At 32.7% G+C, this 23,892-nt stretch overlaps 1 protein-coding gene and 1 long non-coding RNA gene across 4 annotated transcripts in view; both read right to left on the bottom strand.

The window, feature by feature from the left end:
• The window catches only part of LOC127708683 (5-phosphohydroxy-L-lysine phospho-lyase-like), a 32,546-nt gene extending 26,089 nt beyond the window's left edge, over window positions 1-6,457 (bottom strand). Inside the window, exons 1-2 of one of the 2 annotated variants that reach the window (XM_052213795.1) lie at window positions 6,344-6,457; window positions 424-542 (exon numbers count right to left, since the gene is read on the bottom strand). In XM_052213795.1, the coding sequence (XP_052069755.1) occupies window positions 424-542; window positions 6,344-6,396 (172 nt within the window). In that variant the 5' untranslated portion in view covers window positions 6,397-6,457. Of the gene's footprint in view, window positions 1-423; window positions 543-4,591; window positions 4,611-6,343 lie in introns of those variants that run through there. The other variant, XM_052213796.1, reaches the window with a different exon arrangement.
• Window positions 6,458-13,548: 7,091 nt separating this feature from the next.
• Window positions 13,549-18,539, bottom strand: LOC127708753 (uncharacterized). 2 transcript variants are annotated; one of them, XR_007985358.1, is made up of 3 exons: window positions 18,322-18,539; window positions 15,526-16,030; window positions 13,549-15,055 (listed from the first exon to the last, which is right to left on the bottom strand). It is a non-coding gene; the product is annotated as an uncharacterized LOC127708753 (long non-coding RNA). The 2 variants fall into 2 exon arrangements; XR_007985359.1 differs by having other exon boundaries at window positions 15,526-15,910; window positions 18,322-18,536.
• Between the last annotated feature and the right edge of the window lie 5,353 nt (window positions 18,540-23,892).

Below are 23,892 nucleotides of genomic sequence, written 5' to 3'. Positions count from 1 at the left end.
CCTCCATCTAAAAAAATTTATGACCACTACACGACCTCCACTTGTACTTCCATTTAAAACCAAATAAAAACTGTTTCTTTATTTCTACTTTAAAGTACAGAGCAACACTGGTTCTGGTCTGCACCCACCCGCCTTTTTATGGTCAAAAATTTGTACTTTTTAGTATATTACACAAATCTCCTTATTGAAAATCCTGAATCAGCCATAAATTATATAAATTACACACATTAATATTTTCAAACATAGTATATAAACTGCAGTGCCTAAATTGATCACCTTTTGTGTGCCACTTTTCTCTGTACAAATTGTATTTAAATGCAAATAAATCAACAAAAGGACAACTTCGGGATAAGAGCAGAATACATATAAAGATATAACTATTGAACAGCCCCAACACTGCCATGAACTTCCGAAGATACATACCATGACAGACATTATTTATACAGTCCAGATACGCATTGTCTTTCTCATCATACATATACTGTTTGGAAGCTTTCGTGATCTTCAATGGATCATGTTTGAAAAACAGTGTACATGCATCTCTGAAAACATAATACAATTATTAATTTTTTTTCTGTTTAAAAATGATGGAAATTATAGAAACTAGGAATCATGTGACATCACGGCAATTAATAGAAACAAACATTAATTCAATTTTCATAATTCTGTGAAGCCATTTTTGTTGTGGGCATATTTTCAGGCAAAAGTCCTAACGGGACACAGATTTATATGTCAATGCATATCCGACACTAAAATATATACTTATGTCACTAAAATTGATCATAAGTTTTCTGAATTGTTCATGACTAAATAGGGAATTTTTAACAAGATTTTCTGAAACACAAACTGCATTAGTGATCTGCATAAAATGATCCTCATTATTATTTTGAGCTATACTGGTAATTTTCTTGGTGGATTCAGACTTTGTACACTATAAATCAAGGAAAATAAAACTTGTGGTTTTGATAAAACATGAAATACAGTATTACATGAATAAAAGTAATGATAACTATAGAAATCCTGTATTTATACTTCAACTGATGTAGCAATGTTGGTGATTCAATTTAGCTGAATGTACAGGAATTTAAAGGTATACATCTAAGGTTGAAGAAAATTTGTTTAAAAATTACAATAGAGGAACATAATAATACCTGTACAAGTGTCAGGTTAAGATGGACATAGTTCAAATATGGTCCTTCATATTGGAGGAGCTAAAATCTGGACATATTGATTTACATATGAAATAGTACTTTAGTTTAATGTCAATTTTTCTGACTGACAATTCTAAGACCCTCCTTTTTTCAAATATTTTGTCATGTTTTACACAAACATGAAAATAATTTAGATTTTCCAGCTGTAGATAAACCATGAATGTTTACATGTCTCACAAAGAGTACAGAACTTAAAGGTCAATACCATGTACATCTACTTAGTGTAAGCACTAAAAACTTTATTTGTTTTAACAAGCTTCATAATTCATACAAATTGTACATGCCATGATTATATGTAACCTATCATAGGTTTGAACGTTGTTTTCAATTTAGACTTATATATATATATATTAGCTAGCAAAGATAAATGTTCGGCCTGCAGGGCTTTTACTGTCAAATTTGCATACTGAGATTTTTTGGTACAGAAAGTTAACAGAAACTGGGTTTTAAAGGACAAACCAACAGTTCAAAATAAAGTCATTACATGATCTCTTGTAAAGCTATCTTATCTTATTTCACTATATCATATTCAATGTTGAAGGCTGTACAGTGACCTGTACTTGTCCTATGGTCTTTTGACACATTGGCAATCTCCTTCTTACTATTTTTATACAAATAAATTAGTTTTCTAGTACATGCACTAAGTATGTATTGTTAAGACCATGATAAGGTGTACTAATGACAGCTTGTCAGTCTTTCTGTTTTACTCTACCAATCAACCTGTGGGATAGTAACAAGATAGAAGTGTGCTTGTTGTCGGTCAATTGTAATAAGTTCATGACTCTATACAGTATTTTGTTTTCGATTGAATAAAAGGAAATGGGTGGTGTGGTATATTTCAATGAGACAGCAACCCAACAACAACAAAAGCGACTAGTAAAGACTGCAACTGTTTGTGTAGAGTTATCAAATTCACAATTTACCATGATAATTAAATATAAAACACAATATTTCAGATGATTATTCATCAGTATTTTACGTTAACAACTGACCTATTAGAAAATTATATCAATTTTTTATGAAACAAGAGGCTCTGTGTCGCTCACCTGGTACTATGTGCATTCTCAATGATAACCACTCTCAAACATTGTAGCCTAGTGTATAATTCATGACTAAATCTGTTTTTCATCGTTTTTTTATGATTATTTTTATTGTTTACAGTTTCTCTATGTTCTGTTATTTTGCCCAAAATGAAAAAGGGTAAGAATGGTCATTTAAGGCCAATAACTTCTATAAAGAGTTGAATGACAATTTCAGCCATGATGCATAGTTGTAGATCTTGTCCTCTAATCATTTTTGCTTTTTAAAGTTCCTGTCTATTAGAGTTTTCAAGATAATAGGCAAAAACGAAAAGAAATGGTAAAATTCGTCATTCAAGGGCAATAACTCCAATAAAGAGTCGACTCATGATTTGGGCCATGTTGTTTCATTTGTAGATCTTGTCTTGCTAATCAGTTTTGCTATTTAAAGATTCTCTCTATCGATTACTAATATAGTCTTCAAGACAAAGGGCAAAAATTGATAAAACTTGTCATTTAAGGGCAATAATCATAAAATATATGTTCTATTTTTAGCCATGTTGGTTGGCAGGATCATTGGACACACTTTTATACCAGATACCCCAATGCTGATTGTGGCCAAGTTTTGTTCCAATTGGCCAGTTTCAGAGGAGAAGATTTTTTTTTAAAGTAAACCGACGACTGATGCCAGGTGAGCTACAAATTAGATGTGGAGTAAATGTCAATTACACAGCAACCCAATGACACAAATAACACTACTAAACTTCTAGAGGTCAACACAAGTGTCTTACTTTAACACTATATCAAACACTAAAATGCCATCAGTCTATCTTGTTAGTCAGGGTGTTTTAATCTATCAACTTTTGTTTCATGTTTACTATATATATATAAATTATAACAGGAACCATCAACTCAGAAGTAGAATATCATATTTTACTAAAAGCTTTCATGTCAAGACAAAAAAATATCTCATTAACTTTATAAAGTCATGAATTAGTTTACAATACATGGTCCTTAACTCATGACTTTATATAGTATTTTGACCTTTGAGATCTAGTCAGGAGTTTTTAATCTATCAACTTATGTTTAACATTAATAATAAACTCAGTTATTATTTTTTACTATATATCTAAAGATCAGTCTATATAGCTAATGTCTAACAGACCAATGATATAATGTGTCTTTCTTGCCAAGATGCTTTCTTGGGGGTAGTTAACTCCCTTTAATTGCAGAAGGTCATGGGTTTTATCCATGACCTTAACAAACCACATACTGGTATTGGCTGATTCCGTGCATGATTTATTCTTCAGGAAAAGAATTAAAAACTTCACTAAGTGCACCATAACACAATCAAAACATATCAACAAGAGAACGATTTAACAAGCATATTACAATAGAAACTGTGAACAAGTACACTATTAAGTGTGCTTGGAACTACATGTATTGAATAAAATGGAAAAATCCTATGACACACATAACTTTAACTAAAGGATAAAATATCAACGGACACATAAAGTTTCATTTTGTGACTACATGCATTGATACCCATTACATATTATATATTCCATTAATTTGCAAGGATGATAAAGGATAATAAGTTTAACCAAATTTATATTTTGAATGATTTATAGTTGGTAGCTAAAAAAACATTGACTAAGACCATCCATCCAGCAAGCTCCATCTATTACTCTATTAACATCACACAGAAAGTACACTATAACAAGTTAAATCAAGCCAGAAGAATAATCCCAAAATCTGTAAACATGAAGAGAATACATGGTTTTGACTAAGAATTTGTCAGATGAGTCCAGGGACATCATAATTTTTGTCCATAAAAAATCATTATCAACTTTATCAAGCTTAACTTATTTCATTTTTTTTTTTTTATAATTGATCTTTTATATACTCAGCTCCTATGCAGCAAGCTAGAGTCTCATCTGTTTATAAAACAAATAGTCCAGGGCTCATCTTAGTGAAAACCTTGATAAAATGAGAATTGTTAAGAAATGGGTATAATGTAACTAAAATACACATGTACACTGCAGTTAGTTTACCGATAAAAAGATAACTTTGTTAAACCATTATTTACTAGTTATTTAAATCCAGTTTGAGGACAGAATTGTACTGGTAGCTATGTTAAATAGTTACATAGGTATTCAATCAACCTACATATTCCTAGTTTGTTTTGATAATTGGAATAAAAATATCATCATATGACCAAATGTAGCTTGTTGGAATTTATCTATGGATACAAAGAAAGTGCAATCATTTAAAATAAATAGCACAATACATAAAGTACAAAACTCAAAAGGATCACTCAGACAACTGTGTGCCATATATAGTTACAAATGTATTACTAACTTAAGGTAGCTTGGGTGTCTTCCGCCATCTTGGATTGTAAAATAGCAGAAAACAATCGGTCAAGATCTTTAATGAAATGTGCAAATTTTAAGAGAAGAATGTCATTCATTTGTTAGACTTTTCATCTGAATGAAGAAAATTATGTGTTTTATCATTTTTTTGCAACTGTTTCTTACAAATACATATTTGTTTCAACTTTGTCATATAAGGGGAGATAACTCAGATAATGTAACTTTTATACTGGAATGTCAGTTATGAATTTACCTATTTTGTTTTGTAGCAAAAAAATGAGTCCTGTGACCCTAATTTTTCTTTTATATTTTTAAAGCCCATTATAAGAGCTATCTTCTCATATTTTATCTGAAAATTCTATGGTTTAGTTTTCTTTCTGTCACACAAAATTGTGTTTTGCATGAATAATCTATACAAAATCTGACAATGTTGCACAACCTGTACCTTGAAAAGAAGCCCTGTGACCTATACTTTTTATCATATATTTGAGAAAGCCATGATATAAACTACATTTTGGCTAATTATTAAAAAATTATATGGATTTTAATTTAGACTCCAGTAGTTACTTGTAACCAATAGGGGCGCAGTTGGGACTCTTGTCTTGACTCCCTTAATGTTACGGGGTCATGATTTTATTTGTAAAATCATTAGTAAAGCAATTAAATCTTGAAGGCCACCAATATCAGGAACTAATTGTTGCAGTTCATGAAGATCCAACACATTCAAGTTATATAATTTAATTCCAAGCCAAAGTACTAATATAACATATACATAGGACAATGTCAATATAATGTGACTCCTACTGTATCTTACTTTCTAACTGTTACACACTTCTGATTGTTTTATACTTTACAAAGTTTACCATAAATATTTATACTGAATATTGAAAACAGACAATACTCAATTAACATGACCCATTCAAGAAACCCACAAAAATTGGTATCTCAAGAATAACAATGAATCCACTGAATACAACCTACATTTCTGTACATCATATTATAATAAAATAAATGTTTGACTTTAAAAAATAAGAACTAGCCATAAATGATTAAGAAAAGTAAAAAAAATATCAAATATAGTATAGAATAGGGGCTCTTTAGTATATACAATATTTTTTCCTTATTTTAATCATTTATTGATAGAGATTCAAGTGACTGTGGTTAATGTTAACAGACCTAAATTACAGGAATTTTAATTTTCGTGCAGGTTAATCATGTAAACACCATAATAAATTAATTAAAATAAATGATTCATTAAACACATGTACCTGTACATGTACTCTGTATTTAAGTTTTTACAGAGGTTATTAAAAGCATATTTAAATGTCATTACAAGTAGTATTTAAAAAGATTAGTCCTTCACTTATGGACAAATAATGGCTATATTGAAAAAGAGAACAATTTTACCATCAGTGTTTCTTACATGATTGCTAGCGAAAAAAAGGGGGTTACAATTTTACACAAAAAATCTGAAAACATTTGCTGCAAACCCTGAATCAGGGATGTGTACATGGTATGTATAATTTGAATCTACTTTCGATATTATTCTGTAAGGGTAGGTCCCGTTTTACACTGAAAATAGCTATTGTAAATTCGAATATCTTATGAAAGTGATTTGTACAAACAAACATATATGTCCTTGAAAGAAAGATGCAGCAGCTGATGGAAATCGATAAGCTCTACATGTTTCAAATCATTTTTGATATGTTCCCTCTAAGATCCTATAATACTATGCACTTACCCAATGTGTTTATTTCTTTTTTCTAATGTTATTTCCTTCGAAAACCTTTCCATTATAGTTGGGGGAGAGCTGCAGCAGCTGACGAAAACCAAATAGACACTGACCAAATCAATGTCGCGGTTGCTCTTTCTTATACGATAAAAGAAGTGGGCGTGTCTATTAAAGGAAAACAAGGCGGGGCGTGACCAATACTCTACGTACAACTTTGATTAATTCTGTGTGTTTTAAGAGGGTAGGAATTCCTTTACAGTGTTATGATATTTTAATTTCCCCCCTTTGCATCGTTTTCTCTTTTTTGTTTTAAAACAAAAGTAACTTATTGTTAGTTTAGAAAGTCCCTGAGAATATTCAAACGAAATTTCTTCGTGGTCTTCATTTCAAGTAAAAGGTTCGAATTAATTTCAAAATGAAATGTAGTACATGTTTAAACATAGTATAGAAAGTCCTTGATATTCTTAAAGCTTTCAGGTTATCTTTAAAAGTAAACGGATGTCTGTGAACTTAATTTTAGATTTAATGCACGTCAAATAATTTCCTTGAACGATTTAACATTTTTATAATTTCTAAGAAATAAATCAGCTATGTGTTATTGAAAAAATTATATTACATTATTCTTGACTTAATTCTCTAGTACGCCTGTATGTATATTTTAATGCACACGGATTTCGAAAGGATCCGAATTTCAATCAAGTAACACATGACATAGCTTTTATAATGATATTTTTTTTGTGTGTTGCATTTAAACAGAGACATTTGTATTATATGTCTCTGATTTAAATGAATAAATTACCGAAGATGATATTAAAAAAAGAAACACCAAACCATGTTTACCTTTTGTATAACAAAACGATATGCGTTGATTAGCATATTACTCTTAGTATGTGAGAATTAAACGAAAACATTGCCAGGGCTTAATATCTTCCATTTAACATTGCCAAGACAGATGAAGTTAACAAAATTTAAATATAATTGTAAGTATTTCCTAAATATAACTATTTTGCAATTTCAGAAACAACTATTTTAATCGCTCTTATCTAACCTTTTCCATCCATGCTCCTTTGCCGCCAGTGCAATTTACTGAGCAAAGTTATAGTATCATGTGATAAAATCGCGTCATTGGCACAGAAAGTTTTGGCTCGACATTACAAGTTACAAATCTCAGCAACAATCGGTTGGATATTAATATATTTTTTTTTTCATTGTAATAAGATGACTCAGCTGATGAACAAATATAAGTACTGTTTCTATTTTTGTAGAACAAAAAAGTAATCTTCTGTGCCATTTCTTATTTAGGCATATTCAGACCTGAGACTACTATAACACTATGTTATAGCTCAGTTCAGACTTATCGTGTAAGATGGAACCATCTTTCAGAATATCTATTTCAAATGGTTACATCCAAATAATTTCACAAATTTGTCTTTATCGTCACACCCCGGCCAAAACGTACCAATAACGTCAAAAACAGAAAAAAATACCATTAACTTGGCATGATTTATTAACGTTATTAGTCGCAAAGTACCTCCATTGCGACCCACATTAAAGATTAAACATTGCACGGTTCTAAGTATAAACTACAAGTCTGAAATCTTTACTCTAGATTGAATTGAATCGGTTTCAGACAACGAATGTGTACGTTTTTCTCTGTCACCCTTCTTCCAGCTGGAGTGTACAGTCCCGTCAATATACATGTTATGCCAACTCGTTATGTATGTCAAAAAATCATCATATCTTTTTATTTAGAAAGTATCGACCTTTAAAAAAAATGCGGTTTGACTAGAAAATTTTATATCAAGAATATATTGTTGTTATATCTTTTTTACTGTTGCTTGCAAAAATTCACGTACTCCAGCCCTATTTCATCTTAATTTCAACTGGAATCATAACCTATGTTTAAGTCCATAATTTTTAAAGATTGTTTTGCCATATCTCAAAACCATAAAAAATTCAATTCGATGTAAAACTGTCGCATATTAAAATAATGCTAATGTAAATGAAATTACACTCAATAAATTTTGTCCGAAGCGCTTTTCTGTATATACATGCACCTTCCATGACAAGAACCCTGAAACCCCAACATTTGGGACACAGGAATGTATAAACAACATAGCTATATATGACAAAAAGGGATTTAAAAAGAAATCAATGAACAAATACACCTAAGGTCAACTTTGCCTGGGGAAAATGGAACCTTATATTATTTCGATAAGTTAATTAATTTCAATGTGAAAATAAGTCTATAATCTGAAACTGAAACTAATCAAGTTTTAAAAAATATTATTGCATTTAAAGCTGAGGTGACTATTACACAATGTGTAATAGAAGTTTCAGATCAAGAGTGACTAATAACAATTGAATCCCTATAAATGGTCCACAGAAGAGCTGCCAGATTTGCAACCTAAACATACAACAGACAACCAGTGACAGTGACGAATGATCGCGCAAACTCTAGGATGGCAGACTTTAGAATTAAGGCAGATAACCATTAGACTAACCATAGTCTTCAAAGCAACGCACTGAAAGGAAGCAGTCAACATATGCAAGAGAAATTCACCAAGATCAGTACCTCCACAGATGCCTACAAGTACAGCTATATACCACACACCATCACCGACCGGACCAACATCCCTACTGAAGCCTTCCAAGTTACATCACAGGATCAATGCTTCAAGGAACACATATACGGAGACTGCAGCTGTAAACAGAAACCACCTGCTTGTAATCCTATTTTACTTGCACATGTAAATATACTGAGCACCCACATTGACTTTGTAAAGGGTTATGGATTTCCACTGCTGATAAACAGTATGGATGTGAATAATGACAATTTTTATTTTGTGGAAATACAGCAAAAAGAGACTGGCTCTAACTTGTACTTTTAGCATTTTGCTTATGCATCACTAAAAAGATGACGCCTGAAAAAGTACACCAATCCAACTTTCAAAGGGTTAAATTGCATACTAGTATCAACAAACACCAAAACAGTGATCAATGAACACTTATGATCAATCAATTTGTTATAATTCTATAATAATAAGATAAGTTTAATCTAATCTTATCGCACTGAACACGTCTTTTAAGTTTAAGCCATTTTTTTCAAAAGATAAAATAAATCGATAATCCTTATTCTATAATATACACTCAAAGAGTATCGTTTTCGAGGTAACTAAACTGGTTTTCGTTTGTTCGTTATAAATCACTGATAAAATATTGAAGCCATGATTTTTTTTAAATAGAAACAACAAGAGCCTGATTCGCTTACCTGGTTAAAATATCTCATTTTGATATTTATTTTACTTTTATTGCAATCAGCTTGCATATATGTAAATCATGTGTAGTGGCATATTTGTAGATTTGGTGTAGTTGAATCTTTTTTGCTGTTTCCATTTTATAGCTTTCTATTGCAGTTTTCGAATTTATTGGCAAAATTATAGAAATTAGTAAAAACAAATCGTCATTTAAAGGCAATACATCATATAAGGATTCTGATCTATTGGTCATGTTGACTTACTCGTAAATCTTATTTTGCTTATCCCTTTTGCTTTTAAAATGTTGTTTCTATCTTCTATGATTTTTAACAAATGCAAAGAAAAAGAGGGAAAAGTCATCACTCGGGGAAAATCACTCCTTTAAACAGTCGGTTGAAAGTTATCGCCATGTTGACTTATTTGAAGATCTTATTGTGCTGAACTCTTTCTGCTATTCTTTGTTCTTCTCTATCTATCATATTTTCTGCAAAATACGCAAAAACTGGTAAAAACATCTTTAAAGAACAATAACTCCAATAAGGGGTCAATTGAAAATGCTTACTTGTTTGTTGATCTATTTTTGAAGAGAATTTTTGCTATATACAGTTTCTCTTTAAAAATACATTTAAGGGACAATATTTTTATTATTAAATCCAAAATAGGTTTCCGATTTTTTTGGAAAATTTCATATGAGATAGACCTTGACCTGTTGGGTATTTTTACCATGTGAGTAGAGTTTATGCATATCTATCTATATATAGATAAGTACGTCTAAACAAGTGACAACTCTACGACAGATCCATCGATTGGAACACCAGTTAAGGTGATACACGGCTGAAAGCACATGTTATATTCATAATTACTCTAAATATCAGCACAACAATGTAAAATCTGCAAATTTGCGGAAGCAAATTTTTGTTCTTCTCTCACCGGGATTTGAGATATCGAGACAACACCGCCTGCACTGTGTCCAGCGCTCTAGACCACTCGGCCACCTAGACTGAAATTAAAATTCAGCTTTCGGTGGCCTAGTGTTACCTGTCCTCGTCAGTAGAATCTAGAGATGTAACACAGTACATGATATATTAGGCATGAAGATGGAATTGATTGCAGATTAGCTAAATTATCTATCGTAGAGGATCGTAAGATGCAGTCACAGAAATAATTATTTGATAAGTACGTCTAAACAAGTGACAACTCTACGACAGATCCATCGATTGGATCACCAGTGAAGGTGATTCACGGCTGAAAACATATATTATATTCATAATTACTCTAAATATCAGCACAACAATGTTAAATCTGCAAATTTGCGAAGCAAATTTTTGTTCTTCCCTCGGAGGGATTCGAACTCATGCTATTGGGATATCGAGACAACACAGCCTGCCCTGTGTCCAGCGCTATCATATATATATATATATACAAGTCAAAAACTGCTTTGACCCCTATTTTTTATTAATGGCCATGTTTGTTGATGCATCAACTCCCTGGATACAATTTTTATACTAGAGTAAATAAGGAACATTCAGGTAAAGTTTGGATACATTTTGCCTTGAGAAATTTCGGAGGATTTTTTATTACGTCTAAGACGACGGACGGACGGCGGACGACGGACGGACAACGGACGAAAAGTGATGGCAAAAGCTTACATGGCGTTTTACGTCAGGTGAGCTAAAAATGTAAAGTTCAAATTTTTCAAACAAAAACTTCAACGAAAAGGTATAATTAATCCACTGAAGATAAATAATTTGTAAAGACGGATAAGATCGTTAATCTTGCCAAATAATCATTAAATGTTTTAACAACACACTAATCCGAGGCTACCCGATGAACATCCGTTTAATGAACTATATCTTTAATAAACTGTTGTCTCGCCTATCTGTATAAAACTCAGAAAAAGACAATCTGATGGACAGCAATATTGATTATTTATTCAGTCACTGGACCATGATCTAGTGGGCAGGGCATGAAAATGGTCGACAAACTGAGATGTACAGACAGTAATGTAACTTTATAGAAAATATCGTTGTTTATTGTAAATAGTTCCTATCAATATAACTTGAGCAGAAAACTTAACATTGAAAATTGCTAATTAATTCAAAGTCACTGGACCATGACAACGGGGGCACAGGGCCTCGAAAAAGTCTTCAAACTGATATGGACTGATAGAAATGCAAGTTCATACAAAATATCATTGATCTATCACAAGTAGATCCTATCAAACTAACTTAAGCAGAAACACTAACATTGAAAATTGCGTATTAATTCAAAGTCACTGGACCATGTCCTAGGGGACAGGGCCTCAAAATAGTCGTCAAACAATTAACTGATACTGATAGTAATGCGACTTCATACAAAATATCATTGATCTATCACAAGTAGATCCTATCAAACTAACTTAAGCAGAAACCCTAACATTGAAAATTGCTTATTAATTCAAAGTCACTGGACCATGTCCTAGGTGGCAGGGCCTCAAAATAGAAGTCAAACTGATATGCACTGATAGTAATGCAACTTCATAGTAAATATCAATGATCTATCACAAGTAGTTCCTATCAACTTAACTTAAGCAGAAAACTTAACAATTGTTGACGCCGGAGCCGGAGCCGTCGTCGTCGCCGGAAAAGCAATCCATATGTCTCGCTTTCCGCGACTTTCGTCGCAAGCGAGACAAAAATGAATATGAATCACTCCTTTACTGTCTGAAAAATGTACAGTTAAATTTGGCCACCGTTTTAGATGGCAATTATTCCTTGGCTTAATCCATGATTTTAAGGGAAAAAAGATAACACTTTATAAATTTGTTGCGCCCGAATCGCTTTTCTAGATTTACCTTCACCTTGAACGCTCAGTTTTCGATATATAAATAAATCACGTGTAAATTCAGCGCATGACTTTCACTGCATGTTTGACAATACTTATTATGTACCATTGTCAAATTTAGAGGGATACCATCCATAATTTATGAAAAATCGATATCTTGAGTGTAAAAACTAGCCGATCCTAGATTCCGTCGTCAGCGTTGGCGTCGGTGGCATCAACATTTCGGTTCAGTCTGTGGTTAAAGTTTTTTAGACATCAATAACTTTGTCAAACCTTCATGGATTTTTTGGGAAATTTGGACAGAAGCGTGTTTATGACTAAAAATACAGTATCCAGAGCAAAATTTTATTTTTTCCGTATTTTACTGATAAATGGAATTAGCTTTTTTTTACCGTTAACATTCCGATTAGTTTGAGGTTAAAAGTATTTCAGTCATCAATAACTTTGTCAAACCTTCATGGAATTTTAGAAAATTTGGACAGAAGCTTGTTAATGACCAAAATATAGTATGCAGAACAAAAAAAATTGAAAATATTCATTTTCATTTTTCCGTATTTTACTGATAAATAGATTTAGTTTTTTTTTTAAAGTTAACAAGCAGATACAGTCTTGGGTTAAAGTTTGTTACACATTAATTACTTTGTCAAACCTTCATAGAATTTGATGAAACTTTGGCAGAAGCTTTTTTATGATTAAGAGGTAATGTTTGAAGCAAACATATTTTCAATTTCAGTATTTTTCTGATAGATGGACTTAGTTTTTTACAGTTTTAAACATTTACAGACAGTCCGGGATTACATTTTTTTGATATGATAAATTTGTAAAGATTCATGGATTGTTATGAAGCATGGACAGAAGATAATCTTCAGGACCAAGAAATAGCATCTAAAGAAAAAGTTTGAATTTTTTTTTAAATTCTGTATTTTTCCGATAAATGGACTCATTTTTTATGTCAACATTACACTTTTACTAACCTAGCCTAAACGTTTCAACCCTGTGGTCTGGTAATCTGTTTTTCTGGAAAGCATTGATACCAGTACTTTAGTCATACAGAACATGATTTATTTATTAATTGTAATCTGCTTTTAACTAGATTTCAGTAAAGATAGATAATATATTTTATTGAAGTGTCACCATCCATATCAATATCTATATCAACAGAAAGTCATAAGAACCTAACATTAAGTAAAAGAGTGCAAGCCTAAAACGACTTATGAGATACTACCATAACTCGTAACTACGTGTACTCTTAGATCGGTATTTTGTGTCTTTAGTCTTTATGTCAATTGTTTTCTTGTGCTTCATACCACTCTGGATTCAATCCATTTCCAACTGATTTTTACACTTTGTTATTATGTTGTGCTGTTACACTACCGTCCAAGGTTATGCACATAGAAAAGGCTTGTACGTATACCAGTTGTATATGACATCGCTACGACACTTAGAAAAGGCTTGTATCAGTGGTATATGACATCGGTTAGGCACTCAGAAAAGATGGTATACTAGTATGACATCGCTTAGGCAATCAGAAAAGGTGGTATATGACAACGCTTAAGGACTCAGAAAAGGCTTATATTATCAGTGGCATATGACATCGCTTAGGCACTGAAAAAAGGACTGTATCGGTATCATATGACACCACTAGGGCACTTAGAAAGGGCTGGTATCAGTGGCTTATGACATCGCTTAGGCATTTGAAAAGGCTTTTATCAGTGGCATATGACATCGCTAGGGCACTTAGAAAAGGCATTAATCAGTGATATATGACATCGCTTAGGCACTGAAAAAAGGAATGTATCTGTATCTTATGACATCGCTAGGGCACTTAGAAAGGGCTGGTATCAGTGGCATATGACATCGATTAGGCATTTGAAGTAAATTTATTTGTCTTTCATTTTGAGAAAACAGACGTTTCAGTAGATTGATCATTTAACATCAGAGACATGACCGAAGTATTTAATGTACAAATAGTTTTAATACAAAATTTAGGGAATCTGCTGAAACAAAAACTAAGCGAAATCATGCAAAAACTTAACACAACTAAAAATCTAAAACAAATAAATATCAAAAGAGATATCTTAGGACAACTTTGAATTTCTGATCGCCGAAAACATAATAAAGGAGGAAGAAGATCATAACTTGGTAAATATTTTTTTGTAATGTATTTGTTTAGTCTGTGAATCGGTTTCCTATATGAGATATAGTTCTAAGATTAAAGGAAAACATAAATTGATATGCTATAAACTAATTATTGTTATGTTGTCTCCTGTCATAAGTCAATTCTACATGCAAGCACAGTGTGATTTTGGACAAAATGTCGATTTGGAGAACATGTTCTGACAGACAAGTACGACATCTTGTTGACTTGTATTTGGAGCACATGTTCTGACAGACAAGTACGACATCTTGTTGACTTGTATCTTTTGCTGTACATTGTTTGGCGTTCATTGGAGTGGGAGCCACCGTGCCTTGGCATCCACCAGCTCCATCACCAACACCATTCGCGGTAGTGGCTTTGGTTGTGGCAGCTGGTCGGGCGGTAGGTGCCGGTTACTCACAATTTCTATGTCAACACATTCCTGTTTTACTGCACATCCCTTGCATCCTTTACCGGTAACAGGGTCGATACCCCAGTTGTTTCCTGAAAAGATAGCGTACCAATTAAAACACACGTTAACATAACATTCGTTATTCAGTTTACCAGCACTCAATCATGTTAACGTTTTTTAGTTGATCATACATGTACGATTGTTTCAGTAACGAACTTAAATTTCTATTTTATAAAATAAAATATACACTATTTTGGACGTCATCACCATTGTTAATATTTTACCTAACTTGAAGATCGAAGATTACCTAGCTATATCACTGGGTATAGCAATATGATTGACGAAGTATTGGTTCCCGTCCATGCATAAACTGTTTGCCAATGAACGTTAAGCAAACAACAATCAATCATATAAAAATGTGAATACAAATAGGGAACGATAGCAATATAATAGTGCGTTAACTGGTTTTTTTTTGACAGACATGTGTGATATCCATGATCTATTTATCACTGATTACACATGTGATCACATATCATCTAGGATAACTGTTAATTGTATATACCTCCTTTCCAATACCATCTAAGAACACATCATGTACAGTGCACATCGTCTGGTAGATGTAGTTGGAGAGTTTTCAGAGTCACATGACCAGGGAGGTCCCATTCTTATCCAGTGAACCCATTGTCTGGATCTGTGATGGTTAGTGGATGTTCTGACAGACATTCTTCTGTTATTTTCTTGAAAAAGTCGTTGTTTACACATAAACTAAAGTTAAAGAATCCAAGATGGTTGGCAGTGATTTTGATTGTGACATCGATAGTCTGACCTTGAGTGTAAGTTGCCGTGACAGCACCAGTAGCAAATTTACCACCAGCCATGTTATTTTCAACTCCACCATAAGCATCGCCACAGACACCACATACACCTCCACTGGAGTCCCATTGATGCTAAATAAACAAAAGTTCAAGGTAATGATTTCTGTGGATGATCTATCACCACATTTTGACTAGATCAAGTTGACAATGAAATATGATTTATCTGTATCAAGTGTTACCAAAATGGCAGACCTGTTAATATAAATAAGAAGATGTGGTATAAGTGCCAGTGAGACAACTCTCCATCCAAGTCACAATGTGTAAAAAGTCAACAATTATATAGGTCAAAAATCGGCCTATCAGACGGAGCCTTGGCTCACACCGAACAGCAAGCTATAAAGGGCCCCAAAATGACTAGTGTAAAACAATTCAAACGGGAAAGCCAACGGTCTAATCTATATAAAAAACGTACACAGGTAAATTTAAATATAATAATTTTGTTGTTAGGAGTACGAAAACATTTTTTACAAAATGGATAAATTTGTTGTTCACAGTACGAGTACAGAAGTGAAAATCTATCGTCATACTAAATACTTATCAAAGGTGGTAAGCCTGATGGTACGTATACATCTGGTAAAGAGGTATAGAGCTATGCTTAAAATCAGAACTTCCTGTTCTGGACGATACTTTCCACACTAGTAGTATAAAGAACGATGAATATGAGGGTTTATGGGTTTATAGGCAATGCTTACGGCTATAGAAATTACATATTTACCAAACGATGGAATTGATCAGCCAGTAACCGTTATACACACTTGAAAACTGCTCAAAGTCAACCTATCATGGGTAGGAAATTTAAGTGATTTTTTACATTAACGTTTTATTATTTTGTAAGATGCGTCAGGTTTAAAATTTTAATATTTTAGGAATCGAGTTTTTAGATGCAAGGTTTTATGCGCTGTAAATTTCCTTCCGGTTTTTGTCAAGGTTTATGCCCACGTATTCATGAATAAGCAAAGAAATGCAACTTGATTATGTTTTTATTTCAGAATCCTTTGGCTTGAGCCGCAACGCGGAAACACGTGTCATTCAAGATGAAACCAGCATTTTTTTTAGATATAATGACCGTTTTATAATAAGGACTTAAGTAAACATTATCAAGTGGAGTACAAAAATAAACCAAATCAAAATCTATTTTCATTTTTAAAATAAACGATGATACTGATTTTCATACTTTTTGATACCTTGAATTAATGTTTAACAATAATTCAAGGTATCAGAACCTACTATAAAATTTGCTTCGTAATATCAATACAGATTGTGGTTATTGGACAATTGAATCGTATTCGGAAATGTAGAAAATTCCAAGAAGTTGCTTAGTGTTAAGAGGAAAGAAAGCCCTCTGAAATTGATGCAATCTTATGATAAATGTGTTAACTCATCAAAATACTAGTAGGTAAAAGTCTGAGAATATTTAAAAGCCAAAGAGACGACTACTGTTTCCAAACAGACTTAGGACAGGCACAAAAAGAATGTGGCGCGGTTAAACATTTTTGTGAGCGCTCACCTGAGACAATGGTGTTACAGCACAACATAAGAACAAACTATAGAAATTAGTTGAATAATGGCTGAACTCATCAGATCGATACAAAGCTGAAAAACATCTAACAAAAACACAGACCGGAAGTGGCAGGGTATTTATACATCCCTAACAACAAACGACACACACTAAAGGTATGAGAGTACTCGCAGTTACTGACAGCTAGTTCAAAGCCAATAACAACTAATAAAAGAAATCATGTATCTAAGGCAAATATATCAATCAGTACACATCCAACATCCAATGGATTTAGTGTAAAGACGTCATTAACAGTCATGCAGAGAAAAACATAACTTTGTGCATTGCCAATATACAGGTATCGACAGATTGTAGTACCGTGAAAGCGCATATGTGTATAACAATACTATTTAGTATGGTTTAATTTACTAGTAACAAAATCCGAATATTCATACCAATAAAACAATATTCAAAGATCTAATTACAGTGTTGAATTGGTAACCTTTTATAACAAGTTTATTGAAAGGATTAATAAGTTTACCCGGATCGTATATAAATTTCCGGGCTCAGTAAACAACATCACCGTAAAATTAAGGAAATGGTATTCAGTCTGAAATACTGTTCAAATCACGGTAAAGTAATGCATCAAATAAAACTGTGCTGAATAAAAGCGAAACAGGTTTCGTGATTAATAATTTGACCAAGACAATACAGGATGTGTATATTGCCTCAGGCTCTTTTCTCTTTTCTTATTAATGACCTCGTTAGTATGTTTGAAACGATCCCCACAGCTTTAGTAAACTGTTTATTATTTGCTTACAGTGTAAGTATGAAGAGACACGGATTTGACTGTTAAATATATCAACTTTTACATAAAATTAAACCAAACAAATCCAATGTAAAGATAGATAATTCTATTATGAAGTGTTTTATCCCATGCATATTGACATTTCTTTTTCGCATACCGATTAAATGAAAAACTCACCGAAATCCCTCCACAGTTCATTCCTTGGAGTGTGGTGTATCCCGCGGCATAAGCCCTGTAAGGAGGGTCCATTAGAAAACCATGTCCATGTATGGACATAACCTTTACAACCAGCAACAAAAGTACAGCTTTCATCTCGGTTTAAAAAAAACTATGAACTAAACTTTGATAAAAATTTTCAATTTCATGCTATCCTGGTGATAATGTTCCCAATTTTGTGGGTGTTTTGCGTGTTTTGTAAAACTAGTATTACAATGTTTAATTATTTTATTAAAGGGAAATACAATATCACCTTTGTTGGGTAAAAAAACGTTTTATCAAAAACTATTTGATTTTCACACTTTTAACTATCAGTCACGCATTATGGTTCAAATGATTTCACCCATGAATCATGAGAAACATGAAGGCGTGAGACTGAACAATGTTTGAAAAATGGTGGTCATAAACTATTATATTTCGGTCTTCTAAATCGTAAATTGCCGAACATCATGCACCATAATGCAAAAAATTTTGTACAGATGACGAAACCTAAAACATCAGATATAAAATCTGATTGAAACACCCCTTTTATGATATGTTTTTTTTAGGGATGCAGTGATCGATAAAACTAAGTGGGATTCTGGTTTCTGATGACAAGAATGATCAACTTTCCAAAATTATGTCTTCAATGTTTGCAAAGTTCGCAAACAAGAGCTATTGACTCTATGAACAATAGAAAATGTTACAAACAAGAGCCTGAATCGCTCACCTTGTAAAAAATATGCCATTTTGATATTTATTTTTGCTCTTTATTGCAATCATATATGTTTGCTTATTTATAGATCGTATTTTGTGCTATTTTTGTTGTCTTGTATTAAAGATTATGTTTGCTGTTTTCACTTTATACCTATTTATCAAAGTATTTGAGTAAAAAAAAATTATTTGATGGAAAAATCGTCTTTCAAAGGCAAAAACATTAACTCTGCTCAGGGATCAATTGACGATTTAAACCATGTTGACTTATTTGTAAATCTTATTTTGCTGAATAGTTTTGCTATACAGTGTTGCTCCCCATCTATCTTTGTTTCTGCTAATAAAATAAACAGCTGCGCCATGAGCGCATGATACGCCTGTCGCTTTTTCAAAGAATAAAGTTTAATAATTTCTCAATGTCATATCAGAAATTTAAAAAACAACTAAAGGGAGGTTATCTTAATAGATATAATCCAGTCACCAAAGTTTCACGAAAACTGTTCATAGCACTTTAAAGATATTGTCTGAAAACTGGAAAATCACCCTTTTTATGAATAAAATCACATAACGTAAGATCTAAATTTTATAAAAAAAAACAAAAGGGAGCTCACGTCAATAGATATAAACAATTCACCAAAGTGTCATGCAAATTGGTTAAAGCGTTTTTGAGTTATTGTCCGACATGTGGACGACGGACGGACGGACGGACGTAAACGGGCGTATAAAAATCATAAATAGGGTAAAATTATCATTCAGGGGGCAGTGCTTATTTAAAGTTCATGTTGACTCTTTGGCTAAAATGGCTGTTTTTTCACCTCAAAATCCACACTGAGTACAGACAAACATGTGTATCTGGACAAGATTAAAGGCATAGTCTCATTGGCACTCATACCACATCTTCTTATATCTATAGCATGCCCTAGATAAATAAAATTCAAATGCATTTTATGTTTTAAGAAAACTAAAAACTTACCTGGTTTTTGCAACTGTACTTTTTTCGGATATATAAAGTATGATTGCATGATAGGCTGTTAATCTTACCAGGTTAACTCACTCCACAAGTGAATTTGTCTTATTTACTGGTAACAAACATCAGAGAATCCATCTACTACATCTTTACAATGGTTTCTGTCAAAAATAGATAAAAACAATCTTTCAAGGGCAATAACTCCTATAAGCGATCAATTGACAATTTCAGCCCAGTAAACTTATTAGAAGATCTTCTTTTTCTGAAACTCTTTCTCTCCTTCTATTATAGTTTCTTCGAAAAACGCATAAAATGAGAACAATTTGGTCAAGGACAAAAACTAAAAAAAAAAAAAAATGGGTGATCCGAATTTTCTGAAAATTCCACAGCAGATATACCGGCTTGAAATGCTGATCATTTTTTCCCGGATACAATTTTATATCTAGACACCATAAGGAACATTCGGGTAAATTTGTGTAACATTTAGCCAAGTCGTTTTAGAGATGAAGAGATTTTTAAAAGTTTACGACGACTGACGGACGGACGGAGGAACTACTCATAGGGACTGACTACAGGTAGATATATATAGCCCGTTAATAGTCTATGTGCATTATAAAAAAACCCATATACCCTATATACACCAACAATTAACCAATCTTACTAAGTATCAATATGTATAATTGAGGAAAAAAGCATGCGCGATGTTTCCCTAGGTTTTCATATACGTTAACTATAATGACTACACATTAATAACGAGTGACTGGATAAAATGCGGAATGATCACGTGTGCGGTTTATACGGAGTTTCGGCTATTTATAGAATAATGTCCCTGTGTACCGATATGCATGATTGATCACGATGCAACTTTAATAACTAAAATCAAAGTACTGAAGTATTGAACATCGGATGACCGCAAGTTCTTGTGGATGGTCACAAGCACTTGTCTCAGAAAAAAAAATCACATCTCTATACCTGAAAGTGAGGTTAATGTACAGATATATTTTTTTCTGAGACAAATTCGTGCGTGGATGATGAATAACTGACATGGAATTCAACCTCACCGAAATAACTATTATATTGTAGTGATACAAATCAGTATACTCTGGTTTGTTGTTATATATTATATTAATATTTGTATATAACAGTTACATGTATATATTATTTTCATCCATTTGTATATCATTCTATTCTACTATTCTATTAATAGTGCAGCGCAAGTGCATGGTGGACACTCTGTAATTATTCGATTTTTCTAATAGATTGGATTTGAGTAGGCATTCATATTTTCCCGCAAAATGTTCTTGAGATATTCTTCCGCATGCGTTAACACAATTTTTCTGTACGTGTGCATAGATATTAATGATTTTTTACTTATGTATATATATTACATTATTAATTTATGTTCTAGAAAAAATATTTTTATGAGTATTCATTGAAGAAATGAATTTATAACAAGCGATAAGGAATGTTATTTTGCACTCGATAATGTCCGCGTATTTATAGATCGGTTACCAGTCAAAAACGAAAGTAACGTAAGTAGAAATTTCTGTGGTAACAATACATCGGAATGCCTACACGGTCATCCCGATGTAATGAAGAGTTCAAACCATTGAAGGACATTTACTAGGTTTCAAATTGCCCCAACCAATCAACAGACTTTTACTATGAAAGAGCCAATCAGGTAGTAAGAAAGCATTCAGTCCGAAGACTATCCATCGTTCAAGTATATGTAAGAGAATGATAAGACCGTAATGTGGATCTTCCCGAACCTGTTGATGGACATGATAGAAGGACAATGAATATTGAAACAACAACTTATGAGTTAAACTGCTTGAATAACTGACCGTATCAAATGAAATCCAGGTGTTTGTTTATGTAATAGCCTTCACGGTAGGTATAGTGTCCGGCTAATATCGTGTTTTTTTTTTCGAGTGATCTGATCGGTTTTTTTTTCGAGTGTGACCACGTTTTTTCGAGTGAATATGATCAAAAATGTAAACAAACAGACTTCCTTTCTGGTTAGACGTAAAAAAGATGGTAGAACCTTATATTTAACATCATATAAGGTAAATTAGTATTCGTAATAAAAATATATTATCGACCCTACATTATTTTGTTTTAAAAGCGTTTAAAAAGTTAAATCACAAAAATACTGAACTCCGAGGAAAATTCAAAACGAAAAGTCCCTAATCAAATGGCAAAATCAAAAGCACAAACACATCAAACGAATGGACAACAACTGTCATATTCCTGACTTGGTACAGGCATTTTCTGATGTAGAAAATGGTGGATTGAACCTGGTTTTAAAGCTAGCTAAACCTCTCATGTGTATGACAGTCGCATCAAATTCCATTATATTGACAACGATGCGTGAATAAAACAAACAGACATAATAGGTAAAAATGTCAAAATAGGGGTACAGCAGTCAACACCGTGTCACAATCTTAATCGCAACAAAAACAAACAAATATTTAACAGAGAAGCAAAAAAAAAAGCATATATCACATTTAACAACCTCGTTCATTAATTTAGCCTTACAATGCTGTTTTCCAAAATATAGATTAAAGCCATTTTTATACACACACCAATGCAAATGTCAACGGAATTGCATACATAGAATCTATATATACTTAGATATACAGACACTTTACATGAATTCTTGTTTTTGCTTTGAAAAGGACATTTTAGCGAGTAAATTCATTTTTATAATTATGTCCGTGATTTTTCGAGAGCAGTACGTGTTTTTTCGAGTGCATCCTTGTTTTATTGAGTGAAGAAAAACAAAATTCCTATGGCTTAAAATGTAGTGCCGGGTATGTCAGTTCATTTACGTTTAAAAAAACAATGTGAAAAGGTTCAAATAAAGTTCTTTTCAAAGCACAAAACAATGCATTAAACGAGTTTGATAATTCTGTATTAACACGTACATTTCATAAAAATGCATCGTTCATTTGTATTCAGATATCTTCATGTTAGTGTACCGCTATGGTTTTTATACAGTAAATATTTCGTGATGTAAACAATCTTTATGTGAGCTCAGACATGTTGGATTGAGAAATACGTTCACATAGTGTGTAAAGCGGGTAAATGTGTTTTTTTTAAACAGAAAATACATCCTAAATGTTTCATTTACTGTTTGTCTTGATGATAATATGTTTTATCGTTCTAGAAATGGAAACCAAGAACAATGTTCAAATGCTTCTACTGTGAATAGGAGTCTGATCAAGCGATGCTATACTTGGTCACATAGAAATAAAGCACTATCATAACTTCATTTCCATTAGAAATTAAAAGCATTATATTTGTGAAGTTTACGCATATTAAACACACACATTTTTTTTTTATCATTTTCAAAAGGATCGTATTAAAACTTACAGATTATTTATTTCGTTGTCGGATAAGTCCCCGAGTTTATCGTCAGTTCAGTAGTCAGTACTTCGGTTCTGACATGATTTATAATAAACCTTTGTAAAATTATTTACCTCCAAGGGAACTGGGAAATAGAAATATGGTCATTTAGGTCCTTTTCCGACCGGCAGTAAAACCCTTGCCAAAGTAGGGCGTCCATTTGGCTGTGCGGGATGTTTAAGTACGCAGCCACGTTCATTGCATGTTAAAAACCCTTGCAACAGCTCTTTGAGGGTCCGTAGATGGCCTGTTGCAAGGCATTTTTTTTATCCATATCCAATATACCATTTATTTTAGTGACAGTCTGAATTTCCCGACCTTCATCCCGAACGTCCTCCAGAACTAGAAATTAAAGAAACAACAGACACGGCTTCCTCCTCCTCATTTTTAGACTTATATCTCGAATTTGACATACACAGTCATCTCAGTACCAGAATCTATGACAAACGAGACGATTTTAATTT

The sequence above is a fragment of the Mytilus californianus genome, unplaced genomic scaffold (assembly GCF_021869535.1).
Source record: "Mytilus californianus isolate M0D057914Y unplaced genomic scaffold, xbMytCali1.0.p SCAF_7, whole genome shotgun sequence".
NCBI lineage: Eukaryota > Metazoa > Mollusca > Bivalvia > Mytilida > Mytilidae > Mytilus > Mytilus californianus.
The sequence above is the reverse complement of the archived record's forward strand: the minus strand, read 5'-3'. Positions and strand labels throughout refer to the sequence as shown.